Here is a 25,037-nt window from a genome sequence, read left to right as displayed (position 1 = left end):
GACAGAATCTTTATCTGTATTGTAGACTCCTAGAAACTCCCAACCAGTTGTGTTTCTTCAGTTAAATCAGCTCATCACACATTAACCATACTCCCCAATGTACTGCATTAATGACTGTATCTCTGCTGATGTTAAATAGACACTACACTGTAGGATAGACACAAAATGCCAGAGTAACTCAGCGGGACAGGCAGAGTCACAAAGCGGGACAGACAGGCAATCTGAAGAAGGGTCTCGACCCGAAACGTCACCCATTCCTTCTCTCCAGAGATGCTGCCTGTCTGGCTGAGTTGCTCCAGCATTTTGTGTCTATCTTTGGTTTAAACAAGCATCTGCAGTTCCAAACCTACTACACTGTAGTCAAGTCAAGTCAAGTCAATTTTATTTGTATAGCACATTTTTTTAAAAACCACGTTGACCAAAGTGCTGTACATCTGATTAGGTACTAAGGAAAAAAATGTAGGACACTGTATAATACTGTATAAATGTAGAATACTGTAGGACTCAGTATTCCACCCAGCTAGTTTGGTGTGATAAAAACCCTACTGTGTTATCTATCCTCTATTGGTTAATGAATTTGTATTCAATTAGGCCCTCTGCTTTAATTGAAAATGAGTTAATGCTCTAATTAGAACATTATTCCATGAAAGATTATACCCACCAAAACTCTTCAGTCCCTGCATTTCCACTGCCTCTCCATTCTCCCAGAGGGTCCCATGCATCAATGGTGCCAGTCATTCAATAGTTAAATGCATTAAGGTCTTTGTGATGATGTTGCATCTTTTTCCCCAGGGCTTTGGAGATGGTATTTGCACTGGTTGTCACCTTATCCAATTCCATAGATCTCTGAACGTTTCCCAAATGTTGGAACGTTGTGAAGGTAACCCCACTATTGGTGATAGTAAGGAACCATCGATCAGTTAGTTTGAAATCAATAGTAGGAAAAATGCTGGTATTAATTATTGAGGAAGTGGTTACTGGACATGAGAAAATAATAATAGGATTGTGCAGGGTCAATGTTGATTTAGAAAATGGAAATGGCTTTAAACAAAACTGTAAAGAGTTTTTGAAGTTGCAGCAAGCAGAATGTAAAGGAGAACCAGAGGATGTCGTGTGAATGGACATCTAGAAGACTTCTAAGTTTGTGTATAAAAGATAATTAAGCAAAATCACAGCATGTGGGTTGGGGATAATATACCGGCCTAGGTGGAAGCTTAGAAAGAAGGGAGACTGGGAATAAATGGGTCATTTTTGGATTGCAAGGCTGTTGTAGTCTGCTGTCGGCACCTGCCTGTAGGTGTCCTGGCTACTTATAACGGGCCACTCCAGAAATAATATATAACGTAAGAAATAGAAGTAGGAGGAGGCCATTCAATCTCTCCTACCTGTGTTGTCAGTCAGTAAGATCATGGCTAACCTGTTACCTTGGCACCACTTTCCTGTACTAATCCTCTATTCACTGCTTCTCTTGGTATCAAAGAGAAACTACCAATGTCTGTCTGGAATACATCCATTCACAGAATTGGCTGTATTCCCAGATTAGGCTGGTCAGGCTGCATTTGGAGTACTGTAAGCAAATTTGGGCCCCATATCTGAGGAAGGATGTGCTGGCTCTGGAGAGGGTCCAGAGGAGGTTTACAAGATTGATTCCAGGAATGAGTGGGTTAGCATACGATGAGCGTTTGATGCCACTGGGCCTGTACTCGCTGGAGTTTAGAAGGTTGAGGGGGACCTCATTGAAACTTACAGAATAATGAAATAGAGTGGATGTGGAGTGTGGGAACAGTGGGAGAGTCTAGGACCAGAGGTCATAGCCTCAGAATTAAAGGGCGCTCTTTTAAAAAGGAGGAGCGGTGGAACTTCTTTAGTCAGAGGGTAGTTACTGTGTTGAACGCATTGCCACAGAGGGCTCTGGAGACAAAGTCAATGGATATTTTTAAGGCAGAGAAAACAAATTCTTGATTAGAACGGGTGTCAAGTGTTATGGGGAGAAGGCAGGAAAATGGGATTAGGAGGCAGATATCAACCATGAATGAATGGCGAAGTAGACTTGATGGGCCAAATGGCCTAATTCTACTCCTATAACTTGTGAATTCCAAAGAAGGATGACTCCCTGCTTGATAAACCTATGACCTCTGCCTGAATGGCCAACCCCTTGTGTTGAGACAGCGATGTCTGGTTCTAAATATTCTTTACAGAGTAAACACGGAGCTTGCAACCATTCTGTCAAACCTCTGGAGAATGTTGTACCTCGGCAAAGATGATGTACGGACGGCACAGTGGCGCAGCGGTAGAGTTGCTGCCTCACAGCGCCAGAGACCCAGATTCAATCCTGACTTTGGATGCTGTCTGCATGGAGTTTGCACGTTCTCCCTGTGACAATGCTGGTTCCTCCGGGTGCTCCGGTTTCACCCACATCCCAAAGGTGTGCGGGTTTATAAGTCAATTGACTTCTGTAAATTGCCACTGGTGTGTAGGATGCACAGATAAAGCATAGAACTAGTTATAGAACTAATGTACGAGTTTGACTTAGTGGGCCGAAGGACCTGTTTCGATGCTGCATCTCTAAAACTAAAACTAAAACTAAAATTATCTCAATGTATTCTCTTCTCCTAAATGTAAGCAATTTACACAATTGCTCAACTGACTAACCCCCTTTGTAGGAATCACCCTGGTGAACCTGCATTCTGTTCTCCTCATTGCAAGAATACCCTTCCTTCAGGCTGAGACCTTGTACACAATATTCCAGGTGTGGTCTCACCAGGGCTGCAAACATCTTTGCACTTGTGCTCACATCTTCAGCACACAGCATCTGCCCTCCTAATTACATGCTGTACCTATGTGTTAACGTTGAGTGATGCATGATGTACCCAGGTCTCTCCTACATCTGAGGCAAGTGCCAAACTAATGAGTCAGAGTGACTTATGCTGTCGCTGATACCTCTGTGAAGGTGCCATGCCCCACTCCCAAAGCTAATGAGGGAGTAGTGGAGTCAACGCCTTGAAGTAAACCTTCATGGACCCCACTATACTCCAGCAGACCTCACGTAAACCCCACACACTCTAAATTGAAGGACAATAAATTGGAGTTTTTGTCGTGGCTTCTGTCTGTTTTGTGTTTCCGCCTTTGAAGACTTTTGAATGATCTCTGGGCTGTACGACTAGGCTAGTTTATAGTTTCGAGATACAGCGTGGAAACAGGCCATTCAGCCCACCAGGTCCGCACCGACCAACGGATCCCCGTACACTAGCTCTATCCCACGCACTAGGGACAATTTACAATCTTTACCAAAGCCAATTAACCGACAAACCTGCACGTCTTTGGAGTGTGGGAGGAAATCAGAGCAACCGGAGAAAATCCACGCGGTCATGGGGAGTTCAACAGTTCAACAGAGCTTTATTTGTCATTCGGTACCAAGGTACCGAACGAAACTACATAGCAGTCAAACACAAAAAATAACACAAGACACATGACCCCAACACAAACGTCCATCACAGTGACTCCAAACACCCCCTCACTGTGATGGAGGCAACAAAACTTCCACTCTCTTCCCCACGCCCACGGACAGACAGCTCGTCCCCGACCGACCCGCACAGTCCCCGCAAGGGGATGGAAGTCCCCGCGGCCGGGTTGTACCGGGCGCTGAGACGTCTCGCGGCCGAACCGGGCGATGGAAGGCCCCGCGACCGAGCCGTACGCAGCTAAGTCCCGCGGCCGAGCCGCACCGGGCGATGTTAGGCCCCGCGGAATGTACAAACTTCATACAGACAGCACCCGTAGTCAGGATCGAACCCGGGACTCTGACACTGTGAGGCAACAGCTCTACCACTGGGCCACTGTGATGCCCATAGTCCTGAGGTTCAGTAAGAGTGGCTGAAGTTTGGAGCCCAAATCAAGTGGTTGTTCAAATTGTCTATACTTTGCTTCTGAGAAGCAGCTACATAACTAAAGGTCGCACTGCAAGGTTATCCCTGTTCTTCCCAATAGTTCAGGGATATGTAGGAGATCTTGTAATGACTGGAAGAGGAGCAAGTATATTCCATTAGTCTTGGAGAACATGGACAGGTGACATTTGTGGGTCGGAACTCTTCTTCAGACAATGTAGATTCAGCGGAGAACAAAGTGAAGTTGAGGTCCATTGCAGGTCTGGGTGAGTGAGGCCCAGAGCTGCGGGAGAGGCAGAGCGAGGGCCTGCAGGTTCCGGCGCGTGACGGAGAGCGTAGAATGCAGGGCACAGAAGGAAAGCTGTTGCGGGAAGCGGGTGGATTGAGTGTGGGTGCCTGAAAATCCTGGTCGGGCCTGAAATGGGAGTGTTGGAAATGGAGCTGGAAGCCACATGGCACAAGATGGCTGTGCAGGCAAATGTTGAGGACACCCACATGGTTGTGCAGGCAAGTGTTGAGGAGACGCACATGGCTGTGCAGGCAAGTGTTGAGGACACCATTACGGCTGTGTAGGAGAGTGTTAAGGAGACGCACATGGCTGTGCAGGCAAGTGTTGAGGACACCCACATGGCTGTGCAAGCAGGTGGTGAGGACACCCACATGGCTGTGCAGGCAAGTGTTGAGGACACCCACATGGCTGTGCAGGCAAGTGGGGAGGACACCCACATGGCTGTGCAGGCAAGTGTTGAGGAGACGCACATGGCTGTGCAGGCAAGTGGTGAGGACACCCACATGGCTGTGCAGGCAAGTGGTGAGGACACCCACATGGTTGTGATGGTGTGTCCGGGTCAGAATCTGGCAGCCTTCCTCTCCCTTGACTTGGAGTTCCCGTCCCTTTGAGCAGAAGCCCTGAACCTCAGTCTGGACTGCCCTCCCCTCCTCCTGACCAACAGAATTCCCTCTCCCTTCTCCATCCTCACCAGTAGCAACCTCATCATTCCAGGCACCCCACCGTCTCACATCAGGTCTCTCGTCCCCTCCACTCGCACCCATCCCCTTCGGCAAGTGGCAGCAAAAGAAGGATAGATTTGCTCAGTTACGACTGTCACCATAATGCTCTGGTGGAAGATTTATAGTCACCATATTTTTCTGTATGTGCTAATAGTTAATTTTGTAGGAAACGCCTCTATGTTTTCAAGTGATGTGCTGAGCAAAATGTGGTCTTTTGTCTGAACTCTGTGTATTAGATATTAAATGCTGCCTGTGCGACACACATGTTTGAAGCTGCCTCCATAATTCTTAATCTCACGAGCGATAGATTGAAGCCTGCACAAGTCAGAAAAGGGTTATTTTATGTGATTATGAAATGCAGCAATCTCATTTTGTTTAAATAATGAAAAATCTACTCATTTACCCATTGTTGATTCTCCCAGTGCCGTTCTATGGCTTTATAATGAGCCGAGCAGAAAAGCAATCATTTATCATTCATTGCAGGGTTGAGACAGAGTTATTTCACATGGTGTTGGTACTCGATTGGAGATGGGGAAACAGGAATTGCGCACATTACATGCTCACTTCCCTCATTTATCTCCATCAATCTCCCAGGATGAGCCGCCAATCGACCCAATCCTATTTTACATCTGCGGCCCTGTTAAAGGTAAATCAAAAGTAAAACAAATAAGACTGAAATAATCCCAAAAGTGGGAGAATTTCACAGAACCAGAGCAGTAAAATCATTCCAGCTTCTAAGTTCATGTCATAGGGGCAGAATTAGGCTGTTCCAAAGTTTAAAGGAGCAGAATTGGGCCATTCGGCCCATCTAGTCTACTCAGCCATTCAATCACGGTTGATCTATTTTTCCTTCTCAACCCCATTCTCCGGCCTTCCCCCCATAACAGTTGACACCCATACTAGTCAAGAACCTGTCAATGTCCGCATTAAAAATACCCCATGACTTGGCCTCCACAGCATCTGTGGCAATGAATTCCACAGATTCACCACCATCCAGTTTTACAAAATTCCTCCTTATCTCCTTTCTAAAGGTGCGTCCATTTATTGTGAGGCTGTGGCCTCTGGTCCCATACTCTTCCACAAGTGGTAACATCAGCTCCACGTCTACTCTATCCAGGCCCATAAAACACAATGAAAGACCCCACTAGATATAATTACCCACAGTTTAACACATGCGATTTAGAACATACAACATAGAACAGAACAGCATAGGAACAGGCACTTCAGCCCATAATGTCTGTGCTGAATATGTTGCTGAATATGAAAAACTCATCTCGTCTGCCTGCATCTGATCCACACCCCTCCACTACCTGTGTGTAAAAGCCTCAATGTCATTATCATATCAGCTTCCATTAGCACCCCTAGTAGCATGTTTCAGGCATCCATCACACGTGTGTGTGTGTGTGTGTGTGTGTGTGTGTGTGTCTGTCTGTCTGTCTGTCGGTGTGTCTGCATCTATGTCTGCATGTGTGTGTGTGTATGTGTGTCTGTCTGTTGGTGTGTCTGTGTGTATCTGTGTGTGTGTGTGTGTGTGTGTGTATGTGTCTGTGTTTGTGTGCGCGTGTGTGGGTGTCTGCGTATGTGTGCGTGTGTCTGTCTCTGTGTTTGCATGTGTGTGTGTGTGTCCGTGCCTGCGTGTGTCTGTGTGTGTCTATCTGTGTGTGTCTGTTTGTGTCTGTCTGCGTGTGTGTGTGTGTGTGTGTGTGTGTGTGTGTGTGTGTGTGTGTGTGTGTGTGTGTGTGTGTGTGTGTGTGTGTGTGTGTGTGTCTGTGTGTAGCTATGTCTGTGTGTGTGTGTCTGTGTGTGTGTGTGTCTGCGTGTGTGTGTCTGCGTGTGTGTGTGTGTGTGTGTGTGTGTGTGTGTGTGTGTGTGTGTGTGTGTGTGTGTGTGTGTGTATGTGTCTGTGTGTGTGTGTCTGGCTGCCTAGAGTTCCAGAGAAAACAACCCAAGTTTATCCAACCTCTCCTTGTAGCTGATACCGTCCAATCCAGGCAGTACTCTTGTTGTGAATCTTTACCTTGTTTTCTTTAAATCCTAGACCCTTTGGGGCAGGAGACGTCATCGGAGTCTTCGACCTTTGGGCTGGTGTTGGAGTTTGTGAGGCGGCCGGTGTTCATTGCAAGTGCTGGGAGTGTGATCTGGGTCATCCTGATGGTGCTCAGTGTTTGTGTGTACTGTCGCCGGGCAAAACAGGGTCACCTTCAGAAGAAACACAAGCTGAGCAAAGGTGAGAGAAACTTGAAAGCAATTTATCATCTGCGTCACTGGACACCTTAAAACTGGTGACTTGGCGAAGGATTAACTTCGAGCTGAGGACAACTAGGTTGATGGAACCCAACTGTGAAGAGGGTCCTTCCTCTCGCTTCACAATTCGCAGCTCTTCCATCCTTTTGTCTCACACCTTCTGCCTTTTCATCTTTTCACAGAAGGCAGTGGAGGCCAGTTCTCTGAATGCATTCAAGAGAGAGCTAGATAGAGCTGTTAAGGATAACGGAGTCAGGGGGTATGGGGAGAAGGCAGGGACGGGTACTGATTGAGAATGATCAGCCATGATCACATTGAATGGTGGTGCTGGCTCGAAGGGCCAAATGGCCTCCTCCTGCACCTATTGTCTATTGTCTGTTATCTATTGTCTATTGTCTATTGTCTATCTCTTGCCTTTGTCCAATCGACTGCCTATCATAAACCCTCCTCACCTGTATAAACCTATTAAGTGCCTGGCTTTGATCTGCCCCTCCTCTCTTCAAGCTTTCTTACCCCCCCCCCCCCCCCCCCCGACAATCAGTCTGAGTAAAGGTTCCGACCCAAAACATCACCAGTCCATGTTCTCCAGAAGCTGCCTGACCTGATGAGTTTGTGCCAGCACTTTGTGTCTTCTTTTGAAGAGGGTCAGATTTTCTATTCCCCACACTTCCATGTGCCCATCTAAAAGCCTCTTAAAGGCCACGGTGATATCATCACCACCACCACCATACCTGCATTGTGTTCGAGGCCCCTGCTACTCTCAGTGAAGCAAAACTTGCCTGTACATCTCCATTAAACTTTCCCCCTCTCACCTTGTAGCTCTGGCCTCTACTGTTGGACATCTCCACCCTGGGAAAAAGGTTCTGACTGTCTACCCTATCTATGCCTCTCATAATTTCATCTACTTCTATCAAGTCCACTCAACGTCCGACTTTGCAGAGAATACAATCCAAGTCTATACAACCTCTTCCTGTGGCTGAAACACTCTAATCCAGTCAGGATTCTTGTAAACCTCCCCTGCACCCTCTCCAAAACCTCCACATCTTTCCTGTAATGGGGCCACCAGAACTACACATATTACTCCAAATGTGGCTGGACCAATGTATTATGATGCTGCATCATGACTCCCTGACTCGTCCACTCTAGCAATGAAGGCAAGCATCCCTTACACCCTCTCTACTTGTGGTGGCACCTTCAGCAAGCTATGAACTTGGACTCCATGTACTCTCGGAACATCAATGCTGTTAAGGGCCAATCTCCCCAAAGTGCAACACTTTACACTTGCTCGGGTGGAAGTCCATCTGCCATTTCTTCACCCGTTTCTGCAGCCGATCAATCGATCGACACCCTGCTGTATCTTGTGGCAAGCTTCCTCGCTGTCTGCAACTCCAACAGTTTTGGTGTCGTCTGCAAACTTACTCACCAACCCATCTATATTTGCATTTACTACATTCCTGGTCATTGATATATACACTGATCAGCCAAACCATTATGACCCGATGAGTCAAAACATTATGACCACCTGCCTAATATGCTAATATGCTGTTGGTCCTCCGTGTGCAGCCCCATACGCAGCAGGGTGCGATGCACTGTGTATTGTGATACATTCCTCCCGTGACCACCATTAACATTTTCTGTGACTTGTGCCACAGTAGACCTTCTGTCGGTTCGTTGCCCTCGCGCATCGATGAGCCTTGGGCGCCCAACACCCTGTCGCCGGTTGGTGGTTTGTCCCTCCTCGGACCACTGTGGGCAGGTACACACCACTGCTGACCGGGAGCACCCCACAAGCCTTGCCGTTTCAGAGATGCTCTGACCCAGTCATCTGGCCATACCAATTTGACCCTTGTCAAAGTCACTCAGGTCTTTACTCCTGCCCATTTCTCCTGCATCCAACACATCAACTTCAAGAACTGACTGTTCACTTGCTGCCTAAGAGATCTCACCCCTTGACAGGTGCCATTGTAACAAGACAATCAATGTTATTCACTCCGCCTGTCAGTGGTCATAATGTTTTGGCTGATCGATGTATCACAAACAGCAGAGATCCCTGTGGACTGCCACTGGTCACGGACCTCCAGCCAGAATAGCTTCCTTCCACCACAACCCTCTGTCTTCTGTGAATAAGCCAGTTCTGAATCCATACAACCAAGTCATTGTGAATCCCATACATCTTAATCTTCTGGATCAGCTACCATGAGGGAAACATCAAAAACCTTACGAAAATATATTATATGATCGGGCATCTGTTAAGTTAGCTTCTCTCTATCATGGTGCTGGTGAAAAGAATTTCCAAACAAATGAAAACAGAATGATGTTCCCTTCATCTTTTTATCTTTCTTCTTTTCCTTTTTTACTCCTCACCTTCACTTTTCTCTCCATCTCTCTCCGCTTCTCCACTTTCCTCCTTTAAATTCCATCCATCTTTTTCTTTCCATAATTGTCCATCCCTGCCCCCTTATCTTCCATCTCAGAATATTGTACTCCCTTTACTTCTGTAGCTCCTTCATCACTCCTTCATCACTCCTGTTTCTCCAATCCTGCATCAATTTGGGCGGCATGGTGGCGCAGCGGTAGAGTTGCTGCCTTACAGCGAATGCAGCGCCGGAGACCCGGGTTCGATCCCGACTACGGGTGCTGTCTGTACGGAGTTTGTACGTTCTCCCCGTGACCTGCGTGGGTTTTCTCCGAGATCTTCGGTTCCCTCCCACACTCCAAAGACGTACAGCTATGTAGGTTAATTGGCTTGGTAAATGTAAAAGATGTCCCTAATGTGTGTAGGATAGTGTTAATGTGCGGGGATCGCTGGTCGGCGCGGATCCGGTGGGCCGAAAGGGCCTGTTTCCACGCTGCTTCTCTAAACTAAACTAAACTAATCAATGTCTCATAGTCCACTTTCCCAACTAGCTCTCAATGCACAACATTAAGCAAACGCTCCTCCGTGACTAACCACTAGGTGGAGCATGTTTGTTAGTGACAGACTGTAGACCCGAGCAATGTGGGTTGATCTTTATATCTGTTCTGATAACGTGTTCAACACAGCCAATTCCTCTTAAAATAATGACTCCCCTGCCTAACCTAGTAATGCAGGCACCAAGCATGAGTGTTTATTCTCCAAGATGAATGGGGCGCAAGAAAGGATTGGGGAGGCCAAGCAATGGAAACATGAGCGGTCAAAACTCTGTTCTTGAATCCTGAAAGATATTGAGGAGCGCATGAGTTTTCATGATTGTTTTGAAACTGGACCTATGTCCGTGCTCAAACCAGGGACGCATCAAAGTTCAAATGTTCAAAGGTTCTTTATGGTCACGTGTGTACTGCACGGTGAGATTCTTGTTGCATAGATCACACACGCACCAGTCGCCATATTTTGGCGGCATTTACAAAATAATCCAAAGTCCAAGCGCTGAGTGTACTGGAGCAGCTCCCGATCCAGGTAGGCCCCAGGCTGCTGCAGGGCCTCCGCCGTTCAAGGAGTTAACCGTCACAGTATTACTTGCAAGGCATAGACGGAAACAATGCCAATGCGAGCAAATCGGATGAGCGTAAATGGGCAAAATGGTCAGCATGGATGTGTTGGGCCAGAAGGCCCTTTACTGTATTGTATGACCCTATGATTTTGTTGGGAGTCAGTTTGATATATTAGTTAACATGTTGGAGGGTGGAGGGGGGGGAATAATAACTGTATTGTCATGATTAAGGTTGCCAACTGTCCCGTATTAGCTGGGACATCCCGTATATTGCGCTAAATTGGTTTATTCCATACGGGACCGCCCTTGTCCCGTATTAGGCCCGGGTGGGGGGGGACGACGACGCTGTAGACCCGGACGGACACTGTAGGCCCGGACAGTGTAGGCCCGGACAGTGTAGGCCCCGACACTGAAGGCCCGGGGGCCGCTGTAGGCCTGGACATAGGTCTGCATGCCTGGGCTCCGCCTAACGGAGGATGCGTAGCAACCCGCCTCCCGGCCCGGGCGGCCGCCATTGGTGGAGCGGGAGCACTTGACTACTGGCTGGGTGAGGTCACGTGGGGCGCGGGCGATGACGTCACCTTTTGTCCCATATTTGTGAGTGAGTGTCAACCCTATTCATAATACAAGAATGTGTGGTTGGCTCCATTGTGGTGAGATGCAGTGATGGATTCCAGTGATACCCAGCATGTTTCACAGGCATTTTTGAATGCATTTGGCGGCAGGCAGCAGATAGGAATGTTTGATGAACCGTTGTAACTTTGTCAGTGCCAGAACGTGGTAACACTTGTGCACTGCCTTGCCGAGGTCTGCTGTATGATTGTACCAGGTTGTACGCAAAACAAAGCATTTCACTGTACCTAGGTACACGTGACCATAAAGAATCATTGAATCATTGGTGGGATAACTGGCCAATAACTTAAAAATTGCCAATACAATTAAATGGTACTGAGCTTTAGCGGCTGGGATCTTCAGATAACAAAACATCACAGTGTGATTCCATTCCTGGTGATAAAGATGTTTGTACCCAGAATATGCAATGTTGCGGTTTATTCAAATTATGGTTGGCATCAATATTGACTGGATATAGCTGCATAACTAGAAAAGAGCCAGAAAAATGTGAGCAATTAGATTGGTTTTTGCAAAACTCGCCAATGACTCTATTGTTCTAAGTGGGAACTGAGGAAAGCACTCAAGTTCATATGTCATAGAAGCAGAATTAGGCCATTTGGCCCATTGAGTCTACTCCACCATTCAATCATGGCTCTCAACTCCATTCTCCTGCCTTAAAAATACCCAATAACTTGGCCTCCAGAGCCATCCGTGGCAATGAATTCCACAGATTCACCACCGTCTGACTAAAGAAATCCCCCCTCATCTCCTTTCTAAAGGTATGTCCTTTTGTTCTGAGGCAGTTCTCTCTGGTCCCAGACTCTCCCACTAGTAGAATCATCCTCTCCACCCACTTCTGTGCACAACTCTTGTGTAGGAAGGAACTGCAGATGCTGGTTTACACTGAAGATATGACACAAAATGCTGGAGTAACTCAGCGGGACAGGCAGCATCTCTGGAGAAAAGGAATAAGTGACGTTTAGGGTCGAGACCCTTCTTCAGAATCGAGGAATAACACTTCGGGTCTCGTTATGGGGAGAAGTTGGGGACAGGTTACTGATTGTGGTTGATCAGCCATGATCACAATGAATGACGGTGCTGGCTCAAAGGGCCGAATTTCTATATTTCTATGTCTATGTTTCCATGCCACCCATTCCTTCTCTTCAAGGATGCTGCCTGACCCGTGGAGTTACTCCAGCATTTTGTGTCGCGCTCCTTGACTAGACTACTGTAGAAGTTCCATGTGGGGAAGGGTTGTTTCCGTTTTACTAATTCATGTTATTTGTGCCTCGCAGGCATGTACAAGTGGGCCAACGAAGACATTATAATCAAGCACAGGTAAGCTGGGACAGGGTGAGTGATGGTTTGCACGTGCTGCTCATGAAGCAGTTATCTGACATCTGAAGGACCCAAACAGTCTTTCCAGGTGAGACAAAGGTTCACCTGCACCTCCTCCAACCTCATCTATTGCATCCGCTGCTCTAGATGTCAACTTATTTACATCGGCGAAACCAAGCGCAGGCTCGGCGATCGCTTCGCTGTACACCTGTACTCGGTCCGCATTAACCAAACTGATCTCCCGGTGGCCGAGCACTTTAACTCCCCCTTCCATTCCCAGTCTGACCTTTCTGTCATGGGCCTCCTCCAGTGCCATAGTGAGGCCCACCGGAAATTGGAGGAATAGCACCTCATATTTCGCCTGGGCAGTTTGCAGCCCAGTGGTATGAACATCGACTTCTCCAACTTTAGATAGTTACTCTGTCCCTCCCGTCCCCTCCTCCTTCCCAGATCCCCCTCTATCTTCCTGTCTCCACCTATATCCTTCCTTTGTCCCGCCCCCCCTGACATCAGTCTGAAGAAGGGTCTGGACCCGAAATATCACCCATTCCTTCTCTCCCGAGATGCTGCCTGACCTGCTGAGTTACTCCAGCATTTTGTGAATAAATACCTTCGATTTGTACCAGCATCTGCAGTTATCTTCTTATACTTCTTTTGGTCTGACCCAGGATGAATCTGACAGATTCGCCTTGGCTGTCCAACTCTTGGAAGTCAAACAGCTGCTCCAAGAACCTGAGTGCCGGGAGTCGCCGTCCTCTCTGGCTGCACAGCTGGGAAAACCAGACGTACAGAGAAATAGGTAAACATCTTCGGCAGCCGTACACCAGCGCGCTCCCTACAAGGAATTTCACGGTGCCTAGGTACATGTGACAATAAACACACTGCTCGCAAGAGGTCCAGGACACAAAAACAGGGATGTAATGCTGAGGCTCGATAAGGCGCTGGTCAGGCCGCATTTGGAGCACTGTGAGCAATTTTGGGCACCATATTCGAGGAAGGATGTGCTGGTTCTGGAGAGGGTCCAGAGGAGGTTTACAAGAATGATCCCAGGAGTGAGTGGGTTAGCGTATGATGTGCATTTGATGGCACTGGGCCTGTAGTCACTGGAATTTAGAAGGACCTTATTGAAACGTACAGAATAGTGAAAGGCTTGGATAGAGTGGATGTGGAGGGAATGTTTCCACAAGTGCGGAGGGATTAGGACTAGTCATAGCCTCAGAATTAAAGGACGTTCCTTTAAGAAGGAGATGAGGAAGAATTTCTTTAGTCGGAGGATGGTGAACCTGTGGAATTCTTTGCCACGGAGAGCTGTGGAGGCCAGGTCAATGGATATTTTTAAGGCAGAGATAAATAGATTCTTGATTTGTACGGGTGTCAAGGGTTATGGGGAGAAGGCAGGGGAATGGGGTGAGGAGGGAGAGATAGATCAGCCAGGATTGAATGGTGGAGTAGACTTGGTAGGCCAAATGGTCTAATTCTGCTCCTATCACTGATAAAAGTATAATTGAATCATTACAACGCGCCCCTTGTCATGGTAGTCAGTCAATTGACGTCGTTTTGGCTGTCCTTCTGAATCTGCCTCTTTCATCTGTAGGCTCGTCGTTTGAGAAGAATCCAGTGCTGAGAGTCCATCGTCCCTGCCCGTTGCCTGACAACTGCCTGAGTGGAACGGCCTGCTCTGATGCTAATGGCAAAGATCTGAAGACATCCAACACTCCGCTCATACAGAGGTCCACCGTATCCAACTGCAGCGTCCAGATGACTCCAGACCACAGCCCTCTGCCTTTGCTGAAGAACAACATCAACAGAAACAACATCAGTGGCTACGGTCACGATGTAGTGAAGTCATCGCAGAAAATGCCGCCCTACCTGCGGCCAAGCGTGGAATTCTGGGATAAAAACTGCAATAAAGGTGAGCATGCGAATCACATGGCATGGAAGTCTCACGTGCCACATCACTTACTCATACAGCATGGAAACAGGCCCTTCAGCCCAAACCATCCATGCCAAACAAGATGCCCTGAGGCCAGTCCCATTTGCCTGCATTTGGCCCATATCTCTCCAAACCGTTCCTATCCACATACCTATCCAAGCGCCTTTGAAATGTTGTCATTGTACCTCCTCTGGCAGCTCGTTCCTTATGCCCACTATCGCCTGAGTGTGCTGCTTTCTTCCCTCTGCCCTCCTGAGTTACTGTGATTCCCACTGGACATAGTTACTCGAGTTACTTCCATTGCTTAACATAATATCTCTGGTGCAGTAAATCCATCCGATAATCCATTATCTGCCTCTTTCATGTGTCGGAGCCAAATGGATAAGGACAAAGTTTTCCTCACAAAATTTTTTTTTGTTTTAAACAACAATCTGATAGCTTTATAGACCCTTTTCCCTCAGCCAGTGGTCCTCGACTTATTTTGTGTCTTATTCTTAATTGACTTATTTTTAACAGACAAATTGCTCAAAATGCCGAGGCGAGATTTGAACCCATCATCACGGTCGGCCAAGGGCTCACTTTTATTAGACACCCCATTATGGGGTGTAATTTGGTGGCGCGGAGGTGGAAATTAGGTCACATTTTAAAATCAGAGAACAAGCTGACAATTCCCAAAGGCAGATCCACGACAAGTTCTAAGCAGCTGGCAAAAATGTTCAGAGACTCCAAAGTAGTTCGTTCCATCGGATGCCTAGCAACTGACTCGCTTTTTCGTACAGAATCTGCCACTTGGAATTCTGCAGACCGTTTCCTTGTTGTGGCACTGTGCACATGACTTCACGGAGTAATCCGGCGCTTGGCTTCAGTAAGCTTGTCAACTGAGGGAGTGCAGAGAAAACAAAGGACGCAAAATACTTAGCACAGAAAGTTGTTAAGCTCGGCAAAGCAGAGCTTCTTATTCTTGGAATAAAGGGGAGGCCATTTAAAACTGAGGTGAGAAGGAATTTTTTCGCACAGAGAGTTGTGAACTTGTGGAATTCTCTGCCACAGAGGGCAATGGAGGCCAAGTCACTGGATGAATTTAAGAGAGAGTTAGATAGAGTTCTGGGGGCTCATGGAATCAAGGGATATGGGGAGAAGGCAGGCACAGGTTACTGATTGTGGATGATCAGCCATGATCACAATGAATGGTGGTGCTGGCTCGAAGGGCCGAATGGCCTCCTCCTGCACCTATTTTCTATGTTTCTATGTTTCTACGAGAGTTCAAAGTGCAATCATTGGTCTGCCCAAAGACAGTTCCACTGTTCCCAATGGGAATTGTCAACCTAGACAAGCTTCTCACCATTAGGGGGCAGTGCAGTAGTGCAGCTGGTAGAGCTGCTGCCTCACAGCACCGGAGACCCCGGTTCAATCCTGACCTTGGGTGCTGTCTATGTGGAGTTTGCACGTTCTCCCTGTGACCGCGTGCGTTCCCTCCAGGTGCTCCGGTTTCCTCCCATGTCCCAAAAACGTGCGGGTCTGTGGATTAATTGGCTTCTTGTAAATTGCCCCTAGTGTGCAGGGAGATTCTGGCCACTCCCCACTGGCTCCCAGTACAGTACAGAATCGACTTCAAGCTCCTCCTATTCACATACAAAGCCTTAAATGGGCTGCCCTCCTCTATATCAAACATCTTCTATCCCACCACTATCTCCAGGTCCCTCAGGTCGGCCGACTTGGGGCTACTGACCTGTCTAGGCTTAAGCTCAGGGGTGACCGCGCTTTTGCGGTTGCAGCTCCTAGACTGTGGAACAGCATCCCTCTCCCCATCAGAACTGCCCCCTCCATCGACTCCTTTAAGTCCAGGCTCAAAACCTACTTCTATTCCCTAGCGTTTGAGGCCCTCTGAGGGGGTGCTGTAAACTGTTTATGTCTTTGTTAGGTTTGTGTGCTATTGTACGTTCTTTTTTAGTACCTGCACTGATGTACAGCGCTTTGGTCAACGTGGGTTGTGTTTAAATGTGCTATACAAATAAAATTGACTTGACTTGAATTGACTTGACAATTACAGGCAATACAGTCAACAGCCAAATCTTCACCACATTATCTTGAATATGTGCATTCCAGTAGGAGTTGTTTTATCAATGATCTGAAGCGGAACTCCAAACCGATTCTTTATGGGCTTAATTGGGGGAGTGAGACCGGGGATAAAGCTAGGGTTACAACTTGGCCAACTTTCTTCTTAACCTTCATATGCTACTGTACGATTGCTGGTGCCTGTGAATCTGTTCCTCAGCAAGAAGCCTGCAGTTGTTGGAAAGGTGGTGAACAGGTCTGGGTTACAACCTGTTCTTTCTGCCCATCACCAAGGCCTCATTATGCAGCTAAAATAGACACAAAGTGCTGGAGTAACTCAGTGGGACAGGCAGCATCTCTGTCCCATTGCACGGTGCCAGAGTTACGGGCTGTCAGGAGCAGCGGGTAGAGCTGCTGCCTGGCAGCGAATGCAGCGCCGGAGACCTGGGTTCGATCCCGACCACGGGTGCTGTCTGTACGGAGTTTGTCCGTTCTCCCCGTGACCTGCGTGGGTTTTCTCCGAGATCTTCGGTTTCCTCCCACACACTCCAAATGCATACAGGTAATATAATAATAAATGTTATTTGTCATGTGTAGGTTGGCACAGGGTCAACAGTACAATTAAATGTATTTGACAAGACAACGGGTCACCTCAGCAGTAATATTCCAAGGATAAATAAGATTAAAGAATGACATTAGTAAGGTAAAAAGACAATATTAAAAATAGGTAAAAAGACAATATTAAAAAATAATCAACATATATGATTTGAAATGTGTTTATGAGATCAGAAGCCTGATGTCCTGATTGTAGAAACTGTTCTTAAGTCTGGTGGTACACGCAGCCATACTCCTGTATCGTCTGCCTGACGGTAACAAGGAGAACAGCCTGCGTGCTGGATGGCTGTGGTCCTTGATGATGCTGCGTGCCTTCCGCAGGCACCGCCGGTAGAGAATGTCCTGAATGGCTGGGAGACAGTTGCCAGTGATGTGCTGTGCCGTCTTCACCACTCTCTGTAGTGATTTGTGGCTGTGGGCAGAACAGTTCCCGTACCAGACTGTAATGCAGCCCGTCAGCAGGCTCTCGATGGTGCATCTGTAGAAGTTTGTGAGGATGCTGGCGTTCATGCCAAACTTCCTCAGTCTTCTCAGGAAAAATAGCTGCTGGTGGGCCTTCTTTGTTATTGTGTCCGTGTGCAGTGTCCAGGAAAGGTCCTCAGTGATGTGCACACCGAGGAACTTAAAGCTGCTGACCCTTTCAACCTCAGCATCACCGATGTGGATGGGGAGGTGTCCACTCCCCCACTGTCTCCTGTAGTCCACCATCATCTCTTTAGTTTTGCTGACATTGAGAGAGAGGTTATTTTCCTGGCACCAGCTGTTTAGTGTCTTTACCTCCTCTCTGTTGTCTGTCTCATTGTTGTCTGTGATGAGGCCCAAGATGGTCGTGTCGCCAGCAAACTTTAGGATGCTGTTTGAGCTGTGCTTAACAGTACAGTCGTGCGTGAACAGGGAGTACAGGAGAGGACTGAGCACACAGCCCTGTGGTGTGCCTGTGTTGAGGATCAGTGAGGAAGAGGTATGGCTGCCAATTCTCACCACCTGGGGCCTGCCCGTCAGGAAATCGAATATCCATCCACAGATGGAGATCTCCAGTCCAAGATCAAGGAGCTTGGGGACGAGTTTTGAGGGAATAATAGTGTTGAATGCCGAGCTGTAGTCAATAAAGAGCATTCTCACATATGCAAGGTTAATTGGCTTGGTAAATGTAAAAATTGTCCCTAGTGGGTATAGGATAGTGATAATGTGCGGGGATCGCTGGTCGGAGCGGACCTGCTGGGCTGAAGGGTCTGTTTCCACCCTGTATCTCTAATCTAAACTAGTCCCTGCCACCTCTATCCAGGGGAGGCTGATCAAGTTGGTGACTTGGTCTCAAATGTCCCCTCCCCCCCTCTGGCCCCTGATTTGTTTCCATGGTAATACAGGCAATAATTATGGTAAACTATGAAGGCACGGTTATTAATGGAGACAGCTGGATTCAAGCTGTCATATTAGATGCATTTAAAGTGTTTACCTGCAAGTTAACACAGATTAATCAATTGTTAAGTTGTTTGTGGAAACTACTTTAATAAAATAAAATAAAATAAAATCTTGGCTTCAATCAAACTTCAATCAATCACTGAAATAAAATCTTGGCTTCAATCAAACTTCCTCAAACTCAATTGCAACAAATCTGAAATCATCATCATTGGTCCAAAAACGCTCACCAAATCCACCCAAAACTTCATCCTCAACATTGATGGTCTCCCAGTATCCACCTCACCTCACATCCGGAATCTTGGAATCATCCTTGATCAAACCCTCTCCTTCGACAAACACAGCAAACACATCACAAAGACAGCCTTCTTCCACCTCAAAAACATTGCCCGTCTCCGTCCATCCCTCTCCTCCACAGCTGCAGAAACCCTCATCCACGCCTTCATCACCTCCCGTCTGGACTACTGCAACAGCCTCCTCTATGGCGCACCCTCAAAAATCATCAATAAACTTCAATACATTCAAAACTCCGCTGCCCGTCTACTCACACACACCTCGATCCGTGACCATATCACCCCCGTACTTTATAAACTCCACTGGCTCCCCATCCCCCAGAGAATCCAGTACAAAATCCTCCTCATAACCTACAAAGCCCTCCATAACCTGGCCCCATCCTACCTGACCGACCTCCTCCACAGGCACACTCCCACCTGTACCCTCCGCTCTGCCGCTGCCAATCTCCTATCCCCCCACATCCGGACCAAACTCAGATCCTGGGGGGACAGGGCTTTCTCCATCGCTGCTCCCACCCTATGGAACTCACTACCCCAAACCGTTAGAGACTCCTCCACACTCACCACATTCAAAACATCGCTAAAGTCTCACCTGTTCAGTACTGCCTTCAACCACTGAAGGTCACCTCACCTTCTGTCTCCTTTCTCTGTTCATTTATTTATTTACTTATTTATTTATTTATTCATTTCCCTATGTTTTCAAAATCTCTGTAAAGCGTCTTTGAGTATATGAAAAGCGCTATATAAATAAAATGCATTATTATTATTATTACTTTAGGCCGTTCATTTTACACATTGATCTCGACAGCTTTTTATGCCGATATGTTTATGTTAACCTCTTCAATTCAATTATTTTGACCTTTTTATTCCAAATTGTTTATTTTATTTTAGCTCGTGTAGTTGGAGCTGCTTAGTTTCATCTGTCATTTTAAATTGTTCTCATTTGCTTTTTGGTCGTTATGAATGTCTTTAAAGAGCTTTAATGGGCTCATTAACAGCTGAAAAACCTTCAAGCCTTGGAGAGTGTGCTTGACACTTTATAAATACCACCTTGCACCTTGAGGTGTGGAAAGGAACCACACGGAGTCTTGAATGGTTGAGAGAACAAAAGTTCCTGACCTTGCGAGTCTATACGTCTTAAACCACTCGACTGTAAGATATAAACACATGAATTACAGATGCATGTAAAGCTATTTTACTATTTAATAAGACCGCGGATAATAACACCAGTAATAACACCATAAGACCAGTCATGGGCTGATTTCAAACTCAACTCTATATTCTCATTAACTTTCAGTAACCTTTCAGCCCCTTTACTTACACCTCAGCCTTAAAAAGAAGGGTCTCGACCCGAAACGTCACCCATTCCTTCTCTCCTGAGATGCTGCCTGACCTGCTGAGTTACTCCAGCATTCTGTGAATAAATACCTTTGATTTGTACCAGCATCTGCAGTTATTTTCTTACACTACTTCCCACTGCCCTCTGTAGAAGAGAGTTCCAAAGTCTCTCAACACAGTCTGAAGAAGGGTCTCGACCCAAAACGTCACCCATTCCTTCTCTCCAGAGACGCTGCCTGACCCGCTGAGTTATTCCAGCATTTTGTGTCTACCTTCGAAGAGAAATAAGAATGACATCATCCCTGTCTTCAATGGATGACACCTTATTTATATATTTATAAGCAATGACCCTTAATTCTAGATTCTCCCACAAGATGAAACATCATCTCCACATCACCCTACCAAGGTTGTTAAGAGAGTTCACGAGTTATGTCTGTTGATGGTCTTGGATATAGGTGACTGTTTGATGGTCTTAGATATACTGGAACTAGAGCTCTTTTATCATTTAAAGACGCACATTGAGTTCTTCCACTCTGATTCCCAGGAAACAATGGGCCGGTAATGGCCGTATGTCGCAACCCAACGCCAGGGAACGTGCCAGCCGCCATCACCAGCCCAGGGAGCACCCGCAAAGGTAAAACCATCAGCACCATCCACATAATGACAGAATTGAGGGTACTTTCCCCTGCAACCGCAGGAGATGCAACACCCATCCCTTTACCTCCCCCCTCGACTTCATCCAAGGACCCCGACAGTCTTTTCAGGTGACGCAGAGGTTAACTTGCACCTCCTCCAACCTCATCTACTGTTCCAAGTGTACACTTCTGTACATCGGCGAGACCAAGCACAGACTCGCCGATCGTTTCGCTGAACACCTCCGCCCAGTCCGCCTTAACCTACCTGATCTCCCAGTTGCTCAGCACTTTAACTCTCCCTCCCATTCCCAATCTGACCTTTCTGCCCTGGGGCTCCTCCATTGTCAGAGTGAGGCCCAGCGCAAATTGGAGGAACAGCACCTCATATTTCGCTTGGGTAGTCAACACCCCAGCGGTATGAACATTGACTTCTCTAACTTCAAATAGCCCTTGCTTTCCCTCTCTCTCCATCCCCTCCCCCTTCCCAGTTCTCCCATCAGTCTTACTGTCTCCGACTACATTCTATCTCTGTCCCGCCCACTCCCCTGACATCAGCCTGAAGAAGGGTCTTGACCCGAAACGTCACCCATTCCTTCTCTCCAGAGATGCTGCCTATCCTGCTAAGTTACTCCTGCATTTTGTGTCTACCTTCGATTTAAACCAGCATCTGCAGTTCTTTCCTACACATGACAGAATTGAGTTTCATTTCAGGTATATTAGTAAGAACAGACTGGAATGCATTCGGGTAAGGTCTAAAGTAATACCTTAACCTAGAGGTAGCAGCATCTAGATAGAACAGGGCCATCATTTGAACATCTTGGGAAAAAGGTCCATTTCCAGTGGGGCTTGGGCCAGATACTATTGAAGGGAAGAGAAGAGGGTGTATTTGAGTGCTCGGCAATCTTGCAGACTACTGATCACAATGCCATCAGCCAAGGAAGCAAGCCCTGCTGAATGAGTTAGAAACACAATTGAGGTAAGGTACGATTATTAAATGTAGGTTAAAAACACCAAGAGTTAAACCAAAGGGAACAAATTAAAGAAGGGATTGTTCCAGTTGGATTGTGATGCTTTCCAATTTTAGAGTTTATTGATACAGAATAGAAACAGGCCTTTGTCCCACCGAGTCCACGCTGGCCATTGATCACCTTTTCACACTAGTTCCATGTTATCCGACTTTCTCATCTGCTCCCTACACATTTGTGACAATTTACAGAGGGCCAATAAACCTACAAACCTGCATGTCTTTGGGATACGGGAGGAAACTGGAGCACTCTGAGAAAACCCATGTGATCACAGAGACAACGTGCGAACTCCACACGGACAGCATCGAGGTCTGGATTGAACCTGGGATTCTGGTGTTGTGAGGCAGCAGCTCTACTGGCTTATGTAGCTTCTGTGGCCATTATTTGTAATGCGAATGTTAGGATACTCTATGGAATATACAAGGATTAAGGAAAGAGATTGGAGTGAGCATTAAGGAGGGGAGTGTATTGTGTGACCGATCTATAATTTACCTGATCTGGGACGGCACGGTAGCGCAGCGGTAGAGTTGCTGCTTTACAGCGAATGCAGCGCCGGAGACTCAGGTTCGATCCTGACTATGGGTGCTGCACTGTAAGGAGTTTGTACGTTCTCCCCGTGACCTGCGTGGGTTTTCTCCGAGATCTTCGGTTTCCTCCCACACTCCAAAGACGTACAGGTATGTAGGTTAATTGGCTGGGTAAATGTAAAAATTGTCCCTAGTGGGTGTAGGATAGTGTTAATGTACGGGGATCGCTGGGCGGCACGGACTTGGAGGGCCGAAAAGGCCTGTTTCCGGCTGTATATATATGATATGATATGATATGATGACTTAAATAGAATGCATAACACCACATATACACTCTGATCGCTTCACGTGAGGCACAAAGATTTTTCAAAATATACTTTATTCAAGTATACAATACAGGAATTATGCAAAATGATCCATCCGACATTCTCGGATGCTATACATACATTCAATACAGTTTACCCAAACACATTTTTAACCCCACACCCTTGCCACTCATGTGGCCCACTGGCGTGAAATCCCTTCCCTTATTTTGAGGGGTGTCTTCACCACACTCTGCCCCCCCCCACCCCATGTCCAGCAGCGGAAGGACTCCAGACTGTGGTTCTCCCCCACAGAGCCTTGGCATTGGCTGCACCAACCTTCAGTGCGTCCCTCAGCACGTACTCCTGCAGTCTGCAGCGGGCCAGTCGGCAACATTCCCCCACGGACATCTCGTGCGGCTGGATGCATCGCCCATTTCTTGTCATTGATCACCATGAAGTGAAACCACGGTTGCTGCTCCAGTAGACCAAGGGGGCAGTCGCCAGTGTGTGGGGCCGAGCATTGCCCCTCTGAGCAGTCTGCACCTTTAGTCACCTTTACATTGACTCTCTTTAAACAATGGGCACACTGGTTGGTGACTGTCCATTTAACATCGTGCCTGCATCTGCTGCTCAGTCAATCCAGGGAGACGATTGGGGTAAAAGGTAGGGGAAAAAATCAGCTCACTGAGGGACAGTTGGCCCGTGAAAGCAGAGGCTGGGCGAGAACACAATTGAGAGAAAACCGCAAGGGCTTCTTCACGGATCTACAGGAATCAATGCCACAAGAAAGGCAGCTAATATCATCAGACACCCACGCCATCCTGGCCATCCTTTCATCTAACTTGAATGGGGAGGTAGATGATGGGCCGAATGGCCTAATTCTGCTCCTATCACTTATGAACATGGAACTTAAGCCACAATGCAACCAGTTTGTGTGCTGTCTATTGTACATGTATCAAAGTTCGCCGGGGTATTTGATTGAATGTTGTGGTGCCTGCGGTTTGACTTAAGGTGCAGCACGAGTGGTTCTCTCATGAAGAAGCCCTTGCAGTTTTCTCTCACAGTGCATCCACTGCGGTGTTTTCCCATCTTGCAGTGCCTGCAGTCTGCTTTCACGCTGCACCTTCCACAGGTTGCACATTTGCCAGGTGTGCCTGCCGTGTGCTTCCCTTAATTGGTCCCACCATGCAGTCACTAAATCAAGGTTGGTGCTGCCCGTGTCCCTGGTGCCCTGTTCCTGCTGTGGCAGTGTGAGCTGATGCTGCCCAGTTCTGACCCATCAGAGTCTACAGGCATGGCCACCTCCCATGTAATGGTTGGCTGGCTGGCTGTCTGGAACATGCTCATGCGCTCAGAGTGAGTGCAAGGAGGGCGGTCAAGTCAAGTCAAGTCAAATTTATTTGTATAGCACATTTAAAAACAACCCACGTTGACCAAAGTGCTGTACATCTGATTAGGTTCCAATGGAAAAAAAATGAAACATACAGTAGCACGCAAACAGTTCACAGCGCCCCCTCAGAGGGCCTCAAACGCTAGGGAGTAGAAATAGGTTTTGAGCCTGGACTTAAAGGAGTCGATGGAGGGGGCAGTTCTGATGGGGAGAGGGATGCTGTTCCACAGTCTCGGAGCTGCAACCGCAAAAACGCGGTCACCCCTGAGCTTAAGCCTAGACCGCGGGATAGTGAGTAGCCCCAGGTCGGCCGACCTGAGGGACCTGGAGATAGAGTGGTGGGTTAGAAGATTTTTGATATGGGGGGGGGGGGGGGGCAGCCCGTTTAGGGCTTTGTATGTGAATAGGAGGAGTTTGAAGTTGATTCTGTACCGTACTGGGAGCCAGTGGAGAGAGGCCAGAATCGGGGTGATGTGGTCCCTTTTACGGGTACCCGTCAGGAGTCTCGCTGCGGCGTTTTGGACCAATTGCAGGTGGGACAGGGATGATTGGCTGATCCCAGTGTATAGGGAGTTGCAGTAGTCTAGGCAGGAGGAAATGAATGCGTGGATGACCAGGTCATTGGACCTCCACACCACTCGTGGACTTCCCATCCAGAGCCTCCACTAACTTGAAGTCTGCACAGAAGGTGCAACTTGTGGAGTTGCTGCCTCATGGCTCCAGAGACACAGATTCGATCCAAATTGCAATGCTGTCTGTATGGAGTTCACGAGTTTCCTCTGTGACTGCATGGATTTCCCTGGGTGCTCTGGTTTCCTCCCATATCCTAAAGATGCGTGGGTTCATATGTTAACGAGCCCTGGTGTATTGGTGATTGATAGAGTTTCGGGGGAATTGACGGGAATGTGGGGAGAGTAAACTGGGATTAGTGTTGTTGATTCGT

The 25,037-nt window shown here is 47.4% G+C and overlaps 1 protein-coding gene across 3 annotated transcripts in view; it reads left to right on the top strand.

Moving 5' to 3' along the window:
- Window positions 1-25,037, top strand: part of robo4 (roundabout, axon guidance receptor, homolog 4 (Drosophila)) — a 134,711-nt gene that overhangs the window by 90,840 nt on the left and 18,834 nt on the right. For 2 of the 3 annotated variants that reach the window (XM_078426778.1, XM_078426779.1), the window contains exons 11-15: window positions 6,934-7,122; window positions 12,517-12,559; window positions 13,228-13,358; window positions 14,154-14,471; window positions 20,757-20,846. In XM_078426778.1, the coding sequence (XP_078282904.1) occupies window positions 6,934-7,122; window positions 12,517-12,559; window positions 13,228-13,358; window positions 14,154-14,471; window positions 20,757-20,846 (771 nt within the window). The remainder of the gene's footprint in view (window positions 1-6,933; window positions 7,123-12,516; window positions 12,560-13,227; window positions 13,359-14,153; window positions 14,472-20,756; window positions 20,847-25,037) is intronic. The other variant, XM_078426780.1, reaches the window with a different exon arrangement.

Source organism: Rhinoraja longicauda, chromosome 32 (assembly GCF_053455715.1).
Source record: "Rhinoraja longicauda isolate Sanriku21f chromosome 32, sRhiLon1.1, whole genome shotgun sequence".
NCBI lineage: Eukaryota > Metazoa > Chordata > Chondrichthyes > Rajiformes > Arhynchobatidae > Rhinoraja > Rhinoraja longicauda.
The sequence above is the reverse complement of the archived record's forward strand: the minus strand, read 5'-3'. Positions and strand labels throughout refer to the sequence as shown.